The 19,224-nt window shown below is 64.5% G+C and overlaps 1 protein-coding gene across 1 annotated transcript in view; it reads left to right on the forward strand.

Annotated features, from left to right (window-relative positions):
• Window positions 1-557: 557 nt before the first annotated feature.
• PIP5K1C (phosphatidylinositol-4-phosphate 5-kinase type 1 gamma) overlaps window positions 558-19,224 on the forward strand; it is a gene marked incomplete at both ends in the record, with an annotated part of 36,000 nt that continues 17,333 nt past the window's right edge. The window contains 8 exons of the mRNA XM_080713910.1: window positions 558-651; window positions 11,834-11,865; window positions 13,106-13,198; window positions 14,269-14,399; window positions 14,995-15,112; window positions 15,986-16,138; window positions 16,582-16,881; window positions 18,262-18,470. Coding sequence (XP_080570036.1) covers window positions 558-651; window positions 11,834-11,865; window positions 13,106-13,198; window positions 14,269-14,399; window positions 14,995-15,112; window positions 15,986-16,138; window positions 16,582-16,881; window positions 18,262-18,470 — 1,130 coding nt within the window. The remainder of the gene's footprint in view (window positions 652-11,833; window positions 11,866-13,105; window positions 13,199-14,268; window positions 14,400-14,994; window positions 15,113-15,985; window positions 16,139-16,581; window positions 16,882-18,261; window positions 18,471-19,224) is intronic.

Here is a 19,224-nt window from a genome sequence, read left to right on the forward strand (position 1 = left end):
TGACGAGCGCGCGCCCCCACGCCCCGGCCTATATTATTTATATTAGTAAAAAAAAACATTTGCTTATGTGCATAGTATACAACACGCAACGATCATATATAGTCGTTATTAACCCGTATATATGATCGTACGTACGTAATTTACGCGATATGGATATCGCACAATAAAACGTGCATTATTTATGTCTGCAGAGATCAACGCCATTTAAATCTCTGTGGACAGTAAAATGCACTGGTGTTCATCCCAGAGGGAGAAACAACAAGAGTCCGCGTCTCCGCCCGCGCCGGACGCTGCGGGACCCGAGAGAGCGTCCCCGGCCGCCCGGCGCCCGCGCTGTCCTTCCGCCGCCGGCCGCGCGGGGGCGCTCGCGGGCTCCGCCGGCCCTCAGGCCCCGCCCCGCCAGGCCCCGCCCCCGCCCGCGCCCGCGCCCGATTGGCTCCGGGCGCCGCGCGTCACGCCGGCCCCGCCCCCGCGGCCGCTCCCTCCGCCCGGCGGCGGCGGCGCTTGTTGTCGGCGGCGGCGCAGCCTCGGGCGCGGCGCGGCCGCAGCGCGCGGCCATGGAGCTGGAGCTGCCGGACGAGGCGGAGAGCGCGGCGGCGGGGGCCGCGCCCGCGGAGGCGGCCTGGGCGGCGGAGAGCGGCGCGGCGGCAGGTACGGCGGGCCGCGGCTCCGTGGGGCCCGGCCGCCCTCGGGGGCCCCGGGCTGGCGGCGCCCGGTCCCCCGCCCGGCTCCGCCTCCGGCGTGGCGGGCCTCAGTTTACCTCCCTGTGCAATGCAGAGCCTGGAAGGGGCCTCGCGGTGGGGTGGGGGCGGCCGGGCGCCCGGCCTCTTCTCTGACCGGCGGTGCCCCCCCCCGGGCTCCCTGCACCCCCGCTGCACCCCGGCCTCCGTCTCCGCCGAGGTCAGGGCTCCCGGTAGGAAGTTTCCGGATTTGCAAACCGGGTGCGCTCCCCTCCCCCAGGCGCTGACACCCACCCGCCGTGCGTGCTGCGCCGCCCCGGCCCCCCCTCGGCAGGCGGCAGAGGGGGCGCGTGTCGCTGGCCACGGGGAGATGTCTGGAGGTGGGGACAGGCCTCCCCCCCCCCCCGGCGCTGGAGGACACTGCTGGCCTCTCCCTGGCTGCCATCTGGAGCCGCCTAGATGACCCCGTTTATTCCCAAGAGCCCCGTGCCCTCCTTCTTAGCCGCCCCCGGTGCCCCAGCCCGCGCCAGGCCCCGGCCTCGCCCAGCCCCTGACTCCGTCCTCTGCCTCCAGGCCTGGACGAAGTAGCCCAGACCTACTGACCGCAGGAAAAGTCCCACTAGGCAGACGTGGGTCTTATCAGGGCCTCTGCCATCTGATTGGGGCCCGATAGTGTGAGAACGGCGGCCGGGGGCCCCTGCCTGGCACAGAGACCAGACTCCGCCGGCCGAGGGAGCGGGCCGAGAGGTGTGGGTCACTCTCGCAGACGCCCCGACTCCACGCTCAGGGCTCCCCGGCCGGGACAGCCACCCCGCCCCCAGACGCGGCCCGGGGTCCGCTGCGGCGGTACCGTCCACTTCCCCTGCACCCGAGCCTCAGTGTCCCCGCCTGCCAATGGGCTCTGTCCCCGTTGCCGGCTTATGCCAGGCAGCGGGATTTGGGCCTGCGGGCCGCATCGGCCCTGAGGGGTCTGTGCCCATCGGGGGTCCTGTGGCCCGTGGCCGTGGGTGCCCCCTGATGTCTGGCACTGGGTGCCCCGGCTGCACAGAGACAGGACGGTTCAGCCGCTCTCGGGAAAGGCCGGGGCTTCCCTGCCCGGCCGTGGGAACCATCTCCCCGCCGCCGCCGTCGCCAGCCCCGCGTGTGAGCGCTGATTTCGGCCAATCTGATGGGAGGCCGTCCGTATCTCGCCCGCCCGTGTTTAGAATCCGGTTACTCAAAGGACTCTGTGCTCCCGAGGCCCGGCCCAGAAAAGGCTGCCGGGCGCCTGCCGGCCTCGGGGGGGCTGGGGGCGCCCACTGGGCCGCTGTGGGCCGGCCATCTGCCCCGCTCGTTTGGACCCAAGCTGTGGTCCGGGACATTTCCCCCAACCTGGCCCTGCTCTCTGGTGCTAACAGTGGCCTCGTTCCTGCCCCAACCCCCACATCTAATCTGGTGGCAAATTATGTCAGCTCTGCCCTCAAAACCGACCCGGGATCTGCCCGCAGCCTCCCCCTCCGCGGCTTCCACCTGGCCCAGCCCGCCGTCCTTCCTGGCCGGGACCAGCACCCTCCCGCGGTCCTGGCTCAGGTCCCATCCCCGCTCTGCCCACAGCCTCCCACTGGTCCAAGCCCAAGTCCTCCCGGCAGCTCCAGGGCCTTGCCTCTCCTCCCGCTGTCTCCACCTCACTCCCCCTGCGCCTGCCCCGGGGCCTTTGCACGGCTGCGCCTTGCGCCAGGAACCCTCTCCATGGCTCCCCTTCGCTTTCTTAGAGCCTTCAAGGTTTTGCTCAAATATCTCCTTCCTGGCCTCCCAGACCCTGCCTGTTCCTCCTACCCCTCCTCTGCCCACCCCCACCTCACGGTGTCCTCACCCCTTCTGTCTGACGTCAAGGGTACGCGGACTGTGGCTCCCCATCTTGCCTGCACTGGTTCTTGTTAATAAAGTTTTATCGGGCACACAGACTGCCCGTGGAACTGTGGTCAGCGGCCGGCAAGCCAAGACCTAACAGCGCTAGTGCTCCCGGCAGAGGGAGCAGCCGGCGGGTGCCAAGGCCCTGCGCTGGGCACAGCAGGCAGGAGCAGGCGGGAGGGCGGCAGCTCCAGGGAGCTGTGCTGGGGTCCGGACATGGCCCCGGAAGGAGGGCCTGAGCCCGGCTGTACCACCGTAGGGGCGCCCGGGGCTCGACCTGGGGCCTGCGCCTCTGGGCCTGTGACTTTCTTAGTTTCCTCTCAAAAGGAGCCCGGCACGGCGGGCTTGGTGTGCACACCTGTGCTTGGGAGGCTGAGACAGGGGGATCGCGGGTTCAAGGCCAGCCTCAGCTACTTAGTGAGGCCCTCAGCAACTCAGCGAGACCCTGTTTCCAAATAAAAACATAAAATAGGGCGTGGTGGCGCACACGCTTGTCATCCCAGCATTTGGGAGGCCGAGACTGTAAGGTAGCGGTTCTAGGACAGCCTCAGCTACTGAGGCTTCTTGCAGCTCAGTGAGACCCTGTTTTAAAATAAAGAATAAAAAATAGGACTGGGGGTGTAGCTTGGAGATCAAATGGCCCTGGGTTCTAGCCCCAGACCACACACACAAAAAATAAATAGCCGGGGGTGTAGCTTGGGCGGTAGAACGCCCCCACTGCATCCAGTCCCCTGCACCCCTGAAAAGGGGGCCCCTGGGGGCCCCCAGGAGTCAGCAGGTAGGAATTAGCAGGGCTGCTAGCCCCCTCCCCGGAGCTGCAGGTCTGAGCGTTCACAGATGAGGACCCCGAGGCCCCACCTGCTGGCCGGGCTGCCTCCGCTGCGCCTGGCGGGGAGGCCGAGACCCCGCAGAGGATTTGCCAGTTGCCCGGGGATTACTGACCTGGGGGGTGAGCTGGGGCCCCCAGCACCCACCCTGCTGCTGCAGGGCGGCTGGCACTGGAGCCCTGGGACCAGCCTCAAGACCCCAGGCCAGCGCCAGGGCGGGAGGGCGCTAGGGCGCAGCTTTGGCTTGGCATAGAGACGGTCCACGCGGGCTTCCACCGCAGGCCGGGGGCTCCGTCCACGCTGCCGTGGACTACTTCAGTGGGGGTGCAGACCACGGGATGTACCCCGGAAGGGAGGGAGCCAGCTCTGTGGGGGGGCACTGCCAGCAGGTGCTGTAGAGGCCCCAAGGAAAGAAGGTAGCAGAGGAGTGGGAGGGCACGGCAGGCCAAGGGCGCGGCCTGTGCAAGGGCCCTGGGGCAGGACCGAGCCTGGCATATTGGAAGCACAGCAGTGAGCCTTGGGAGGGGGGACGGGGCGGCGGTCGCCTGGAGCCCTGTGGACTGCGAGGAGGACTTGCGCTTTGACTGTCAGGGAGGTGGGAGCCATGGAGGGCTGTAGGCAGAGGGGGGACGACCTGACTCAGGTGGCCTCTGTCTGTGGGAGGCCTGGGTGGCCACGGGGACCAGAGCAGAGGCACCTACTGCGGGGGGTTTTGGCGGCAGCTCTTGGGAGGCTCTGGCAGCGCCACGGGGCCGTCTCCATGGGCCCACCCCCAGAGCCAGGATTGCCCGACAGCTCCCCGCTCCCATGCTGGGAGACAGGTGCCATGTTGTGGTATTCCAGGACGCTTTATAACGCCTCAGGCAAGGCTGCCATCGGCAGGGTGGGCTGCCGCAGATATGCCCGGACACTTCTAGCCGCGGGCCACGCGGGAGCCCTGGGGTTTCGGGCGAAGGCAGGCCGAGGGCACTGGGGACGGCTGGGCGGGATCGTCCCGAGGCTCTGGGCCTGAGGCGCGGCCGGCCGGTTCCGCAGCGTATCAAAGCACCATAAACTCGGAATTTTTTTTTTTTTTTTTTTTGGCAGTCCTGGGAATGGAACCCAGGGGCATTCTACCAATAAGCTACACCCCCACCCTATTTTTTATTCTTTATTTGGAAACCGGGTCTCACTGAGTTGCCGAGGGCCTCACTAAGTAGCCGAGGCTGTCGGCGAACCGCGATCCTCCGGTCTCAGCCTCCCGAGTGCCGGGATGACGAGCGCGCGCCCCCACGCCCGGCTTTATTTCATATTTTGAAACAGGGTCTCACTGAGTTGCTGAGGGCCTCGCTAAGTTGCTGAGGCTGGCTGCGAACCGCGATCCTCCTGACTCAGCCTCCCCAGTACCAAGATTAGGAGCGCGCCGCCATGCTGGTACCCTGATGGCTGGAACGGTGGGCGTCTGTTTTCCTCTTCTGCCGGGGACGCCGCGCACAGGGGTGAGCAGGGCGGCTGCTATCTCTCCTTCCTTCAGCTCCAAGGCTGTAAACTAGCATCACCCGTGCTGCGCGGAGATTTTTGGCATTTTTGGCGTCCTGGTCATGGTTTCCCCAGCGGAGTTGACCCGTGAGCTCTGCCCCAGGGAAGGGCGGGTCGGGACCGGCAGGGACGGAGGAGCCGCGCTTCCGCTCCAGCGGCCCCGTTTTCGCTAACTCAGTGTCTGCGGTAACTTTTTACAACACAATTGCGCAAAGAACGGGGCTCATCCGGAATGAGGTATGGGGGATCACGCCGGCGGCCGGCTCTCCAGTGGCCCCACAGAATCTCACGCGCACATTCGCACACGTACACACACACACACACACACACACACACACACACACAAGCTCCCGGTTAAATCCAGGGAACTTAGGACGGGTCTTCCCTGCACCATTCTTGGCAGTTTTTCTAAACAGCTCAGAAGTTTTCAAGACAAGCGGGACGCCAGGCGCGGGGGCGCACGCCTGCAATCCCAGCACTCGGGAGACTGAGACCGGAGGATCGCGGTTCGCGGACAGCCTCGGCTACTTAGCGAGGCCCTCGGCAACTCAGTGAGACCCGGTTTCAAATAAAGAAAAAAAAAATGGGCAGGGGATGTAGCTCGGAGGTCGAACGCCCCTGGGTGCCATCCCCAGACCCGCAGAGGAGACAGGACAGGACGGGAGGTGCGCAGGGCGTGGAGGACTCTGGGACAGTCGCCAGTCATGACCTCCCTCCCTCCTGCAGGCTCCCGCTGACCACGCTCAGAGCTGGGCTTTTTTTTTTTTTTTTTTTTTTTTACTGGAAGCCTGTTATTACTTGACCTCTTGGACGAGGTGTCCGAGAGTCCAGTCCTCCTGAAGATGCAGGCAAAGGGACAGAACAGAGTCTGAAGTCCGCTGGCAGCCGCGGGGGCCCCGCGGGGAACACAGAAAGTCCCGAGGCGGAGGGAGGCTGGATCATTCAGGAGGCGGTCCCGGGACAGGGACAGCGAGATTCCAGCTGGAAAATCCTGCCTCAGTGAAAACCCCTCCACCTCGTGCCAGGACCAACTCCAGACAGGGCAAGATTCTTTCAGGGAGTGGTGCCTGCCGTCCCGGTGCACGGGAGGCTGAGGCAGGAGGATCGCAGGTTTGAGGCCCGCCACGACAATGTGAGGAGGCCCTCAGCAACTTACCGAGACTTGTCTCAAAATAAAACTAAAATGGGCCAGGCGTGGCGGCGCATGCTTGTCATCCCCGCACTTGGGAGGCGGAGACAGGAGGATCACACTGGTTCGGAGCCAGCCTTGCTGGCTTAAGGAACCCTGTTTCCAAATAAAAAATATATAAAATAGGTCTGGGAGTGTAGCTCGGAGGAAGAAGAGCTTCCAGGAACCCCAGTACCACCAAAACAAAAAAACTAAAATGGCCAGGCGTGGTGGCGCACACTTATAATCCCAGCATTCGGGGGGCTGAGACCGGAGGATCGCGGTTCACGGACAGCCTCAGCTACTTAGCGAGGCCCTTGGCAACTCAGCGAGACCCGGTTTCAAAATAAAGAATAAAAAATAGGGCTGGGGGTGTAGCTCGGAGGTAGAAAGCCCCTGGGTTCCATCCCCAGACCCAAAATAAAAATAAAATAGAGAATAAGAAACAGGGCTGAGGGTGTACCTTGGAGGCAGAAGGCCCCTGGGTTCCATCCCCAGTACCACAAAAAACAAAGTAAAATAGTGTTGGTCAGAGGTAGAACGCCCCTACCTTCAATTCCCAGCACCCCCGCCAAAAAAAAAAAAGGGTGCAGGGCCTGAGTGTGGGGCCCTGGCAGCCTGGTCCGCATCCATCTTCCTTGCGCGGAGGAGCTGGGGGTTGAAAGGCTGCCATGTCCCCGGCCCGGCGCCCCGATACAGCGCAGGGCCTGCGGGGTGCCCTTCCCGGAGACCTTTCCTCCACCTCTGAGCCAGGACTCAGGCCGGGCCTGGTGCCCGCGGCTCTGGGGCGTCCACTGGGCTCTTGCTGGGCCACCTGGGCTTTGGACCTGGCCCAGTGGGGGTGCTGCACGATTCTGGAAGGTTACACACACACACACACACACACACACACACACACACACACACGCCGCCCTTGGCCAGGCTTCCTGTTTACCACGGGAGCGGCGGGGAGACCCGGCCATCCTGCACAGCCGGGCCTGAGGGGCCGCGGCTGGTCCCCCTATCCCGCCCGGGCGCCCTAACCCTGCAGCCACGCCAGCCTCCCCTGTCACCGGCCTCCCCTGCCATCGGCCTCCCCTGTCGCCGGCCCCAGAGCGCCTGCTGTCCCATGGCCGCAGCGCCCTGCCCCTCCCGGGCTGGCTCCTCACTTCCTCCTGTCCCCCTGCTCTGGGCTCCCGGCGCCATGGCGCTCACACCCACGGGACCCGGGTCCCCATGTCCTGGCCCAGGGCGCAGCCCCGCCACACGCCACGCACTGCTGTTCATGAGACGAGGTGTTAGTCCTCACGTGGACCTAATTCCTCTAAATTCTGTGTGTGTGTGTCACGGGATGGAACCCAGGGGCCCTCCACCTCCGAACTACACCCCCAGCCCTATTTTTTACTTATTTTGAAACAGGGTCTCACTGAATTGCAAAGGGCCTCACTAAGTAGCTGAGGCAGTGATCCTCCGGTCTCAGCCTCCACCACGCCCGGCTCCTTTTTTTTTTTTTTTTTTTTTTGTGGTACTGGGGTTTCTGGAAACCCTTCTACCTCCGGGCTACACCCCTAGACCTATTTTATACTTTTTTTTATTTTTGGAAAAAGAGTCTCTTAAGCCAGCAGGGCTGGCTTCGAACCAGCGCCATCCTCCTGTCTCTGCCTCCCAAGCGCAGGGATTACAAGCGTGCGCCACCACGCCCGGCCCGGCTCCTATTATTTTATTCTTTATTTTGGAACAGGTTCTCACTAAGTTGTGGAGGGCCACAAACACGCAATCCTCCTGTCTCGGCCTCCCAAGTACTGGGATTGCGAGCCTGTGCCACTATGCCTGGCATCTAAACTTTTTTTTTTTTTTTGCAGGTCTGGGGATGGAACCCAGGGGCATTCGACCTCTGAGCTCCTCCCTCTGCCCTATTTTTTATTCTTTATTTTGAAACCGGGTCTCACTGAGTTGCCGAGGGCCTCGCTAAGTAGCCGAGGCTGTCCGCGAACCGCGATCCTCCGGTCTCGGCCTCCCGGATGCTGGGATGACGAGCGTGCGCCACCGCGCCCGGCTCCTGAACACTTTTTGAATATGAGTTTTATTGAGGTGTGATTCACATAGCGTACCTTTCTTTACCGGTTCCGAGTGTACAGGCCCATAGGTTCAAGGTTTTCTTTGGGGATGACAGGCATGTGCCGCGGTGCCGGCCTGGGGCTGGCTCGGGCCCCGGCAGCGCTGGGAAGCTGGGAGCTTTGCCACTGGGGGTGTTTGGGGTGACCGCTGTCCCCGCGCCGGCCGCCTCCCGTGTGTCCTTGTCTTCTCTCCACATCTGCAAGGTGTGGACGGTTTTAATTCTCTCTCTGACGGCGGGGACGGGCCTGGGGGGCTGAGACGCCCGGGTTAGGCCCCTCCCAGGCAGCCACACCAGGAGCCGGTCTCCTCCAGAGCCCGGTGCTGTCCTGCCGCATGGAGCCTGTGGTGGGTTGTAGACCCCAGTTGGAGCTTCCTAGTGGCCAGAGTAAAGAGGGAATCACGATGTGTTAGGAAGAGATTTAACTGAACTAAGGAGGTGTGGTTCAGGGGATGGGTCCCTGAGCCTCTCCAGGAAGGAGACAGCTTTCTGCCCCCGGCCCCGGCGCTCTTGGGAGAATAGGGCTCCGCGCTGGGGTGGGCCGGGTCTGTGGTCCGTGTGTATAGGACGTGGCTTCTCCGGGCAGCCTGGGCCAGTTGGCTCTACCCTGCAGTTCACCCGAGCCACAGGCATGGCTGCGCCTCCCGGTGCAGGGGCCCAGGCGGCTGGACCCCTGCGTCCAGGCTGGACAAGCCGTTGTGTGTGGGGGTGGTTAGCAGAGATGGCACCCAGAGGCCTTCTGCCTCCGAGCTCCACCCCAGCCCTTTTTTCCTTCTTAGGAAACAGGGTCTCACTAGGTTGCTGAGGCTGTCCTCCAGTCTGCAGTCCTCCTGTCTCAGCCTCGCAAGTACTGGGATTACGGGTGTGCGCCGCCATGCCTAGCTGGCCCGCTACTTTTTAACCTGGTTTTTTCGAAACAGTAACCGTTCCAGTTAGCTATTAACTCTAAAATGCTTACCCTTTCCCATCTCCAACCCCGAGGCAAAAGTCTCAAGACAGGAGTAAACAGTGTTGGGCCGGCGCCGTCATCCCCAGCACCTTCCCACCCCAGAGGGAAGCCACCTCGGGACAGGGCCCCAGAGCCGGTCCAGGGACGGATCATCCCATCCCTGCGGATCAGGCTAGAGTGATGGACAGTCGCCAGGCAAGAGCCTGCTAGGCCCCGCCCCCAGCGCCCCCGCCCCCAGCCAGGCTCCGCCCCGCCCTCAGTAGCAGGGCCCACCGAGGTCCTGGGGCTGGACCGTCTGGCAGTGGACGGCCCGCAGAGGAGCGCGGGGCGGAGAGGGGCCGGGCGTGGGGTCTCCAGCTGCTCCGGGGTCGGGCGTGGGGTCTCCAGCTGCTGGGGGGGGGCGGGCGTGGGGTCTCCAGCTGCTCTGGGGGCCGGGCGTGGGGTCTCTAGCTGCCCTGGGGGCCGGGCTGGGGTCTCCAGCTGCTCTGGGGCCGGGCGTGGGGCCTCCAGCTGCTCCTGGCCCAGGCGTGGGGTCTCCAGCTGCTCTGGGGGCCGGGTGTGGGGTCTCCAGCAGCCCCGGGGGCGGGCTGGGGTCTCTAGCTGCACTGGGGGCCGGGCGTGGGGTCTCCAGCAGCTCCGGGGGCAGGCTGGGGTCTCTAGCTGCTCTGAGGCTGGGCGTGGGGGTCTCCAGCTGCTCCGGGGCTGGGCGTGGGGTCCGCAGCGGCTCTGGACGCCCCTTTTCCTGCCCCCTCGCTGGCTTCCTCATTCTGCCCGGGCGCTGCCGGCCTGCGCTCAGCACCCTGGCTTCCTCTTCACCCTTGGTGGGGCCTCGGCTGCACTCCCTAGGACCCCGACCCCGAGCCCCGCGGGGTGGGGGTCAGGCCGCGGCCTTGCGTTTTCTGTTTGATCTAATCCGATTCCTTCCCCTTCCTTCCCGGCCCAGGCGTCGTCCGGCCTGGCTTCAGGTCTGATGGCAGCGGCCACTGCTGGGGCACCGGGGCTGAGAGAGCCAGGGTTCAGAAGGGAGGTGACCCCAGCCAGGCCTGTGGCGCACGCCTGTCATCCCAGCATTTGGGAAACAGGAGGGTCACAGGTTCGCAGACAGCCTCAGCTACTGAGTGAGGCCCTCTGCAACTCAGTGAGACGCTGTTTCTAAATAGAGAATGAAGAATAGGGCTGGGGGGTAACTCGGAGGGAGAATGCCCCTGGGTTCAATTCCTAGGATTGCAAAAAAAATAAAAAAAGACCCTGGGGTCCCCTGAGCGACAGCCTCCTGTCACTGCTGGAGGGGGCCGCCCGGAGCCCTGGCCCTGGGCACTGGGTGAGCCTCGGCCTCCTCTAGACCAGAGGAAAGGTGCTCAGAGAGCTCTGGCACCCGCCGAGGGCACACAGCAGGGGTCAGGCCGGGAGCTCAGGAGGCAGGGTGACCTTGGCTTCACCCTGAGCCCGCAGCCCCCAGACCGCCGGGCCTGGGGGCCTGGGAGGCCCGGGCAGGCTGGCTGGCTGGCGGCGTGGGCTGCGGCTGCGCGCCCCTCCTCCCCCATGACTATTTTTAAAACTTAATTTCCTCGAAAACGGGGCGGCTCAGTTGGAAGATAATTGGGCAGGGCTTGGGCGGAGAGGAGCTTGACGTCACGCTAGCAGGTCGTGTGGTCTCTGAGTCGCAGCCCCCCCCCCACCGGCTCCCCCAGGCGAGCACTGGACCACGAGCCTCCAGCCAAGGGGCCGTGGGCAGCGCCGGTGTCCAGGCCCCCGGGGTGGGGGGCCCAGGAGCCCAGAACATTCCGCCTCACCCCGCGCGGGCCGGCCACCTCTCCTCCACACCCAAGACGCAAAGCCAGGGATTGTTCTGCCAAGACAAATACCATGTCAGGTTCTTGACCTTCCCTGGCTGCTGGAGATGCGGATGCCCCGGGGCCATCCTCGCCAGGGCACCCATGCAGGCCGGGGAGCCCACTCGGTGCCCAGCCTGGTCCTGACCCGCGGTGGTTCAGCGCCGCTGCACACCTGGGCCAGGTGCTGGAGAAGAGGGGGTCCCTTGGGCCTGGGATCTGGCCCTGGGGCAGCAAGCCACAGAGGGGTGTAGATAAGAAGGCCCCGTTTCAAAGTTAGATTTTTTTTTTTTTTTTTTTGCAATCCTAGGAATTGAACCCAGGGGCATTCTACCTCCGAGTTACACCCCCAGCCCTATTCTTCATTCTCTATTTTGAAACAGCGTCTCACTGAGTTGCAGAGGGCCTCACTCAGTAGCTGAGGCTATCCGCGAATCGCGATCCTCCTGTCTCAGCCTCCCGAGACCTGGGATTAGGAGCGTGCGCCACCACGCCCGGCTCAAAGTTAGAAATTAAATGGGCTGGGGGTGCGGCTGAGCGGTAGAGCGCCCCTGAGTTCAATTCCCAGTGCACCCCTAGAGATTCTGTCAGTTCTGGAGGTCAGATGTCGGGGGATGCCCCGGGTCCTAGTGGTCCCCAGTCCCCTGAGCGCCCACCCAGTCCACCCAGCTCTGGTTTTGGGTGTGCATATGACCTGGGATGGGCCCAGGTGGGGAGGGACAGTTACCTGACTCCCCGGCCTCGCTCACCCAGGGCTCGGGGACTTGCGGGGGAACTAACCTTTGGGGTGTCATTTCGGAGGAGCGCCCTTGGGTGCCCTGGCGGGATGGTCGGTGGGGCACCTGCAGGCTGAAATGTCTCCTTTCCCCCTCAGGAACGGCTCAGAAGAAGGCCGCCATGACAGAGGTGAGTCTGGGGCAGGGGGAAGGGAGCAAGGTCCCCACCCTGAGGGAGCAGACACCCTAGCTGCCCGAGGACAGGCCCCCAGCGCTGTGTGTCTCCTGCCCGCCCACTGCACCTCTCTGGGCCCAAAAGCATTGGGTGGCAGCAGGCGGGGTGAAGATGGCCTCGCTGCGGCAGCGTGGGGTTTGGGGGCAGATTTCCTCAGTGGCTTGGGGTGTTCTGCAAAGGCCCCAGGGGCAAATCGCTCCAGCCAAGGCCACACCCCCAGGCTGCAAGGCCCTATTGTAGCTCAGCCTGGCAGGGACCGACATCCTCTCCTGCAGGGTGGGCTGGCTGCAGGTTCTGCTGAAGGCCCCCGGGTGGGGGGCATCAGAGCCAAGGGTGCCAGTCTGTCTTCCATAGTCTCTGCTGAGCGGGTCTGGGTGGGGGCCCTCCACACACTCGGGCCCCACGTCACTCTGCAGACCCCACCCTGCATGTCGGCCCCCGGCGCTCACCATCCCAGGGGAAGCCAGCTCTGGGGCGTGCCTGGGAGCACCCCCACTGTCCAGGAGGCCAAGGGTGACCCCAACCCTGCACCCTTGGCCCAAGCCCACCCGCCAGTGAGGCTTGAGCCTGGTGTCCACCTGGCGGGGGGCACCCCCCAAGTCCACCTTGGGGCAGGCCAGGATACTCTCAGGGGGCAGCAGGGCCTCAGCCCGGCAGCTCCAGGGGCTTGGATCAGCCCGGAGTCCACGGATGCTGAAGGGACCCGGGTGTCTTGTCCAGAGAGAGCCCGCCCCCTGGTGGCCGGCGGGGCAGTGCGCTGGGACCTGCTGGGAACCTGGGGCAGCGCCTCCCGGGAGATGGGCTGCCCAGGTCGAGCCTGGGCGGGATCCCTCAGTGGGGCATGGGGCGGCGGGGGGGGGGGGGGGGGGGGCTTAAGAAGGCCAGTGCCAGCCGGGCGTGGTGGCGCACACTTGTAATCCCAGCATTTGGGAGGCTGAGACAGGAGACTTGTGGTTCGTGGACAGCCTCAGCTACTTAGTGCCCCTGGGTTCCATCCCCAGTACCACACACACACACACACACAAAAGGGTCAGTGAGCGGGCCCCCACGATACTGGCCGATATCGGGGGACAGTATGGCCGTCACAACTGGAGCTCCTGGCCTGGAGTGGTAGAAATAGAGACTGCTCAGCACCCCTCCCCAGGGCGCCCCGAGGCCGCCGCCCACCACGCGCTTTCTGCATCTTCCTCCCCAGGCCCCGCTGATGACCGGACAGCCGGGCCCTGGCCACGGGAAGAAGCTGGGCCATCGAGGCGTGGACGCATCGGGAGAAACCACCTACAAGAAGGTTCTCGTCCCTTCACCACTAGGGCAGGAGCCCGTCACAGCCATCCCCCAGGGCCTAGCCCGGCTGCAGGGGCCCTGCCTGGCCTCTGCCGCTTTTAAAATTAGTAGCCTACCCAGGGCCTGGCACACGCCTGCCATCCCAGTACTAGGGAGGCTGAGACAGGAGGAACATGGGTTTGAGTGCAGCCTTAGCAGCTTTTAAAAAGCCTGTTTCAAGATAAAAGGGCTGCCGGGCGCAGTGGCGCACGCTTGTAATCCCCGCGCTTGGGAGGCTGAGACAGGAGGATCACACAGGTTTGAAGCCAGCCTCAGCTACTGAGTGAGGCTCTCAGCAACTCAGTGAGACCCTGTTTCCAAATAAAGTATAAAATAGGTCTGGGAGTATAGCCCGGAGGTAGAAAGCCCCTGGGTTCCACCCCCAGTACCACTAAAATAAATAAATAGGAGCCGGGCGTGGTGGCGCACGCTTGTCATCCCAGCATTCGGGAGGCTGAAACAGCAGGATCGCGGTTCGCGGACAGCCTCATCTACTTAGTGAGGCCCTCCGCAACTCAGTGAGACCCTGTTTCAAAATAAAGAATAAAGAATCTGGCTGGGGGTGGAGCTCGGAGGTAGAATGTCCCTGGAATTCAATCCCCAGTACCACACGCAAAAATAAAAAAGAAAAAAAGAAAGAAGAAAAAGTAAACAGGCTGGGGTTGGGGTGTAGCCACACACGCACACAGTAGAATGCCTGTGGGTTCAATTCCTAGTACCAAAAAAATAAAAATAAATAGAAAGATCAGAGGGTGTAGCTCGGTAGTGGACGGCCAATGGGTTGAGTCCCCAGTAAGGCAAAACAAAAAACCTAGTGCTGGGCGCTGGGTTGACCCTGCTGAGCCGGAGTGGTGGTCTGGGGTGTTGGAAGCCTCTATACCCAGCCAGGAGGCCGGCGTGGAAGGCCCTCTCCGCTGAGTGGAGAGGGGAGGCCTCTTCCCCTCCCCCGGCGGGTCTGGGGTCCCCGGCCCCCAGCATGCCTGGGGCAGCGTGGGGACTGTCCGGCGGGGTTCTGACGCCGCGGCTTCCCCGCAGACCACCTCCTCCACCCTGAAGGGGGCCATCCAGCTGGGCATCGGCTACACCGTGGGCAACCTGAGCTCCAAGCCGGAGCGCGACGTGCTCATGCAGGACTTCTACGTGGTGGAGAGCATCTTCTTCCCCAGGTAGGCTGGGCCGGGCACTCGCCCAGCTCACCCCGCGACGCGCTGCCTGCAGCCGGCTCCTCCTGCCTCTGTGGCTGTGAGCTCCCGCCCTCCACGAGTCAGGTACTCGCTGCAGAATCAGAGACCAGGTATCAAAGCAGTCCCGAGAAACGGGAGAAAGTAGCCGGGCGCGGTGGCGCACGCTCGTCATCCCAGCATTGGGGAGGATGAGACAGGAGGATCGTGGTTCGCGGACAGCCTCAGCTACTTAGCGAGGCCCTTCGCGATCCAGTGAGACCCTGTTTCAAGAAATTAAAAAAAAAAAAAGACTAAAAAATAGGACTGGGGGTTGTAGCTCGGAGGTAGAATGCCCCTGGGTCCCATCCCCAGTACTGCAAAAAAAAAAAAAAAAATTGAAATTATGGGGATAGAATGCCTGCCTAGCCTGAGCGAGGCCCTGGTGTCCATCCTCAGCAATGCAAAGTAATACTAATAATAAAAGTCTTGGGCTCCTGGGCTAATGAGAAAATGGAGGGTGGTTATGGGGGCGGCCTGGGGCAGCCGCAGCGCTTCAAGGAAGCCCCCCTCACCGATGCCCCCTGGTCCCTCTCCGCAGCGAAGGCAGCAACCTCACCCCTGCCCACCACTTCCAGGACTTCCGGTTCAAGACCTACGCGCCCGTGGCCTTCCGCTACTTCCGCGAGCTCTTCGGGATCCGGCCGGATGATTACCTGGTAGGTGTACGCGTCAGCTACGGCCGCGTAACAAAGCGGCCCAGGCACCGAGCGGCTCCCGGGGGTCGTGGGCCGGGGGCTTCTCGGCCGGGTCCCTGAGCCTGGAGTGGGGAAATAGAGGAAGACCTGGGGTCCCAGTGACCCACGCCCTCCCGCCAGGGGTCTGGGGACACTCACCAGGCCCCGCATTGTGGACACTGCGCCGTGCCCCTCAGTGGAGAGGGACGCACGGACACAGAGACAGGGAATGGCTAGGGGCTCAGCTGGGGCCGGGTCAAAGGACATTCCCCAGCCTGTGTGTGGGTGGGGGCCCCAGGAGGGGTCTCCCTCGCCCCTCCGCTGTGTGCATCCGGGAGAGGGTGCCGGAAGGGCCCCCACCCGCGGAGCAGGGGCTCCCCGCCTTCCCTGGGTATTTGTGGCTCCGGCCGTGGGCGCAGAAAGGACAGACAGATGGCCGGGCCTGGCGTGGCTGTGGCTTGGACCGGGCTCCGCAGCCCTCGGCGTCCGCCCCCACCGGGGGGAGGAGGGAGACAGCGAAGGGGAGGGCGAAGCGAGGAAGCAGGGCCCAGGCCCCATCCTCCAAAATGCAGAAAAAAGAAAAAGAAAAAAGGCCGGGAAGAGAGGTGGAGAGCCAGTGCCAGGGCGCGGTGGGGGCTTTTGCGGTTCCGAGACGCGGCCGCTTTTTCTGCCACCATCGGCTCCGTGTGGAAGGTCACTTCGTGGCCCAGAAGGGCTACCAGGGCTCCAGCCATCACCGCAGTGTCTCTGCTGGGAAATCGGTGGGCGGGGGGGGGGGGGGGAGCCGAGCCGAGCTGCAAGGGAGCCTGGGAGCCCGGCCCCGCCCGCCGCCCCGCTCACCGCCCTGCCTTCCAGTACTCCCTGTGCAACGAGCCGCTCATCGAGCTCTCCAACCCGGGCGCCAGCGGCTCCCTCTTCTACGTCACCAGCGACGACGAGTTCATCATCAAGACCGTCATGCACAAGGAGGCCGAGTTCCTGCAGAAGCTGCTGCCCGGCTACTACATGGTGCGTGTGCGCATGCGCGGCGCCTGGGCGGGGCCGGTGGGCGGGGCCTCGCAGGGTGCAGCAGCAGCCCCTCCCCCTGTGGCGTCCGCCCCCAGGCCCCGCAGGCTGACTCAGAGGCCGGGAGGAGGGGCCGGGGCCAGCTGGCGGTAGAGGGGGCCAGCTGCTGGGGAGGGGGGGGCCCCTCCGCCGCCCCCTCCGGTGAGTCACCGCGGCCGCTCCCTCCCCGCCCGGCTGGCTCCTGCCCGGCCGCTCCCTGGTGCAGACCGTGCCTCGGTTTCCCCACGGTGTGAGGCGTAGGGCGGGGCCGGGGCCAGAGTTCAGTGGTCAGCAGCTTCCGGCTCTGAGAGTCCGGCCCAATGGCGGCGCCCTGAGCGCCGGGGGCCGTGGGGCGGCCGTGGGGTCCGCGGCCCCTGCCTGACGGCCCGTCGCCCCCGCGGCCGCAGAACCTCAACCAGAACCCGCGGACGCTGCTGCCCAAGTTCTACGGGCTGTACTGCGTGCAGTCGGGCGGCAAGAACATCCGCGTGGTGGTCATGAACAACGTGCTGCCGCGCGCCGTCAGGATGCACCTCAAGTTCGACCTCAAGGGCTCCACGTACAAGCGGCGGGCCAGCAGGAAGGAGAAGGAGAAGAGCCTGCCCACCTACAAGGACCTGGACTTCATGCAGGACATGCCCGAGGGGCTGCTGCTGGACGCCGACACCTTCAGCGCCCTGGTCAAGACGCTGCAGCGCGACTGCCTGGTGAGGCCGCGCTACCACGGCGCCCGCCAGGCCCCGCCCACCACGCAGGCCCCGCCCCCGGCCCCCTCTGCAAGCCCCGCCCCAGGAGGCTCCGCCCACCGGGCCCCGCCCACCACGCAGGCCCCGCCCCTGCCCCCTCTGCAGGCCCCGCCCCTGGCCCCCTCTGCAAGCTCCACCCTAGGAGGCTCCGTCCGCCAGGCCCCGCCCACCATGCAGGCCCCGCCCCCGGTCCCCTCTGCAAGCTCCGCCCCAGAAGGCTCCGCCTGCCAGGCCCCGCCCACGCACACAGGCTCCACCTCCTTATGCCTTGGCCTGCACCATGCAAGCTCCGCCCACCTATGGAAGCCCCGCCCCCAGCTCTAGCCCAGCCTGTGCAGACCTTGCCCCACACAGGCCCCGCCCATGCACATAGGCTCCGCCCCAGGCCTAGTCCAGCCTGTGCAGGCTCGGTCCCACACAGGCCCCGCCCACGCACATAGGCTCCGCCCCACCGTGCCCTGGCCCGCCCCATGCAGCCTTGGCCCACCCATCCACACCCCGCCGCCCCCACAAAGTCCCGCCCATACACGTAGGCTCCGCCCCACCATGCCCAGGTCCATCCTGTGCGGACTCTGCCCACTCATTCAGGCTCCGCCCCCAGACCCTAGCCCAGCCTGTGCAGGCTCTGCCCCGCCCACGCGCATAGGCTCCGCCCTGGCCCCCAACTCAGCCCCACCCACACAGGCCACCGTTCTCACATGGGCCTTACCCAGAACAGGGTTCTCCCAGCACGAGCGCCACCCCACGCGGACCCTCATCCGTACAGGCCCGCCCCACGCAGAACCCACCCAACCCAAGTTTTGCCCCAGCAGGCCCCGCCCACACTGGCCCCCATCCGTTCACGCCCCGCCCCTACCGGACAGGCCCCGCCCCCAAGCTCCGCAGCCCCAGGCGGCAATCCTCAGGCCCGCAGCCTGAAGCAACCTCAGCTGGGGCGGGAAGAGGTGAGGGCCAGGCTGGTCCTGAGACGCCCCCTCAGCCCCCAGCCCGGGAGGAGACCCCCGGCCAGGCACAGGCGGCGCACGCTTGTGATCCTAGTGCCCGGGAAACTGAGGCAGGAGGATCGCAGGCTCCAGCCGGCCTCAGCTACTTAGCTCTCAGCAACTCAGTGAGACCCTGTTTCAAATAAAGAATAAAAATAAAGAAAAAATGGGGCTGGGGGTGTAGCTCGGAGGTCAAATGCCCCCGAGTTCCATCCCCAGTACCAGAAAAACAAAAACAGGTGCCCACCCTGCAGGGCTTGGACCTGCGGGCGCGCAGGACGCTGGCCCCTCCGCCCCGTGTCCAGGAGCGGCCAGCCATGGCACCGCGTGTCCCTGACCCCCCCCCCCCGCCCCCCAGGTGCTGGAGAGCTTCAAGATCATGGACTACAGCCTGCTGCTGGGCGTGCACAACATCGACCAGCAGGAGCGGGAGCAGCTGGCCGAGGGCACCCAGGGCACCTCGGACGAGAAGCGGCCGCCCGTGGGGCAGAAGGCGCTCTACTCCACCGCCATGGAGTCCATCCAGGGCGGGGCGGCCCGCGGGGAGGCCATCGAGTCGGACGACACGTAGGTGGCGCGGGGCGGGCCTCGGGGTGGGGTGGGCCGGGTGCCCTCTGCGTCCCGGCCCCTGGTCTGTGAGACGGTGCGGACGCCACACGATTTTATGGGGGAGTGGGACGCCGCGACACTGACGTCCCGTGTGGACAGCGTGCAGGTGGAGGCCACTGGCCATCCGCTGGACAGAATGCGCCCAGTGCAAAGCAAGCCGTGTGGGCCTCGCCGGCGGCAGCAGGGATGGACGCTGACTGGTCAGGGTGTAGAGGGTCAGGATTAAAACCTGTGTGGGCCGGGCGCGGTGGCGCACGCTTGTCATCCCAGCATTGGGGAGGTTGAGACAGGAGGATCGCAGTTCCAGGACAGCCTCAGCTACTTAGGCCCTCTGCAACTCAGTGAGACCCGGTTTCGAAATAAAGAATAAGCCGGGCATGGTGGGCACGCTTGTAATCCCCGCGCTTGGGAGGCGGAGACAGGAGGATTGCACAGGTTCGAAGCCAGCCGCGCTGGCTTAAGAGACCCTGTTTCCAAATAAAAAGTATATTAAATAAAAATAGGTCTGGGAATGTAGCCCAGAGGTAGAAGGGCTTCCAGAAACCTCAGTACCATAAAAAAAAAAAAAAACACACAAAACAACAACAACAACAAAAAACCCTGAGCGAGCCCTGGGGATCCCAGGGACTGGCCTGGATGGCTGTCCTCAGGGGCGCGGTGTCCCGCATGCTCCAGGGTGCGAGGCTCCTGCCCGTCTGTGCCATGGGCTCCC

Source organism: Muscardinus avellanarius (genome assembly GCF_963383645.1).
Source record: "Muscardinus avellanarius genome assembly, chromosome: 16".
NCBI classification, from domain to species: domain Eukaryota; kingdom Metazoa; phylum Chordata; class Mammalia; order Rodentia; family Gliridae; genus Muscardinus; species Muscardinus avellanarius.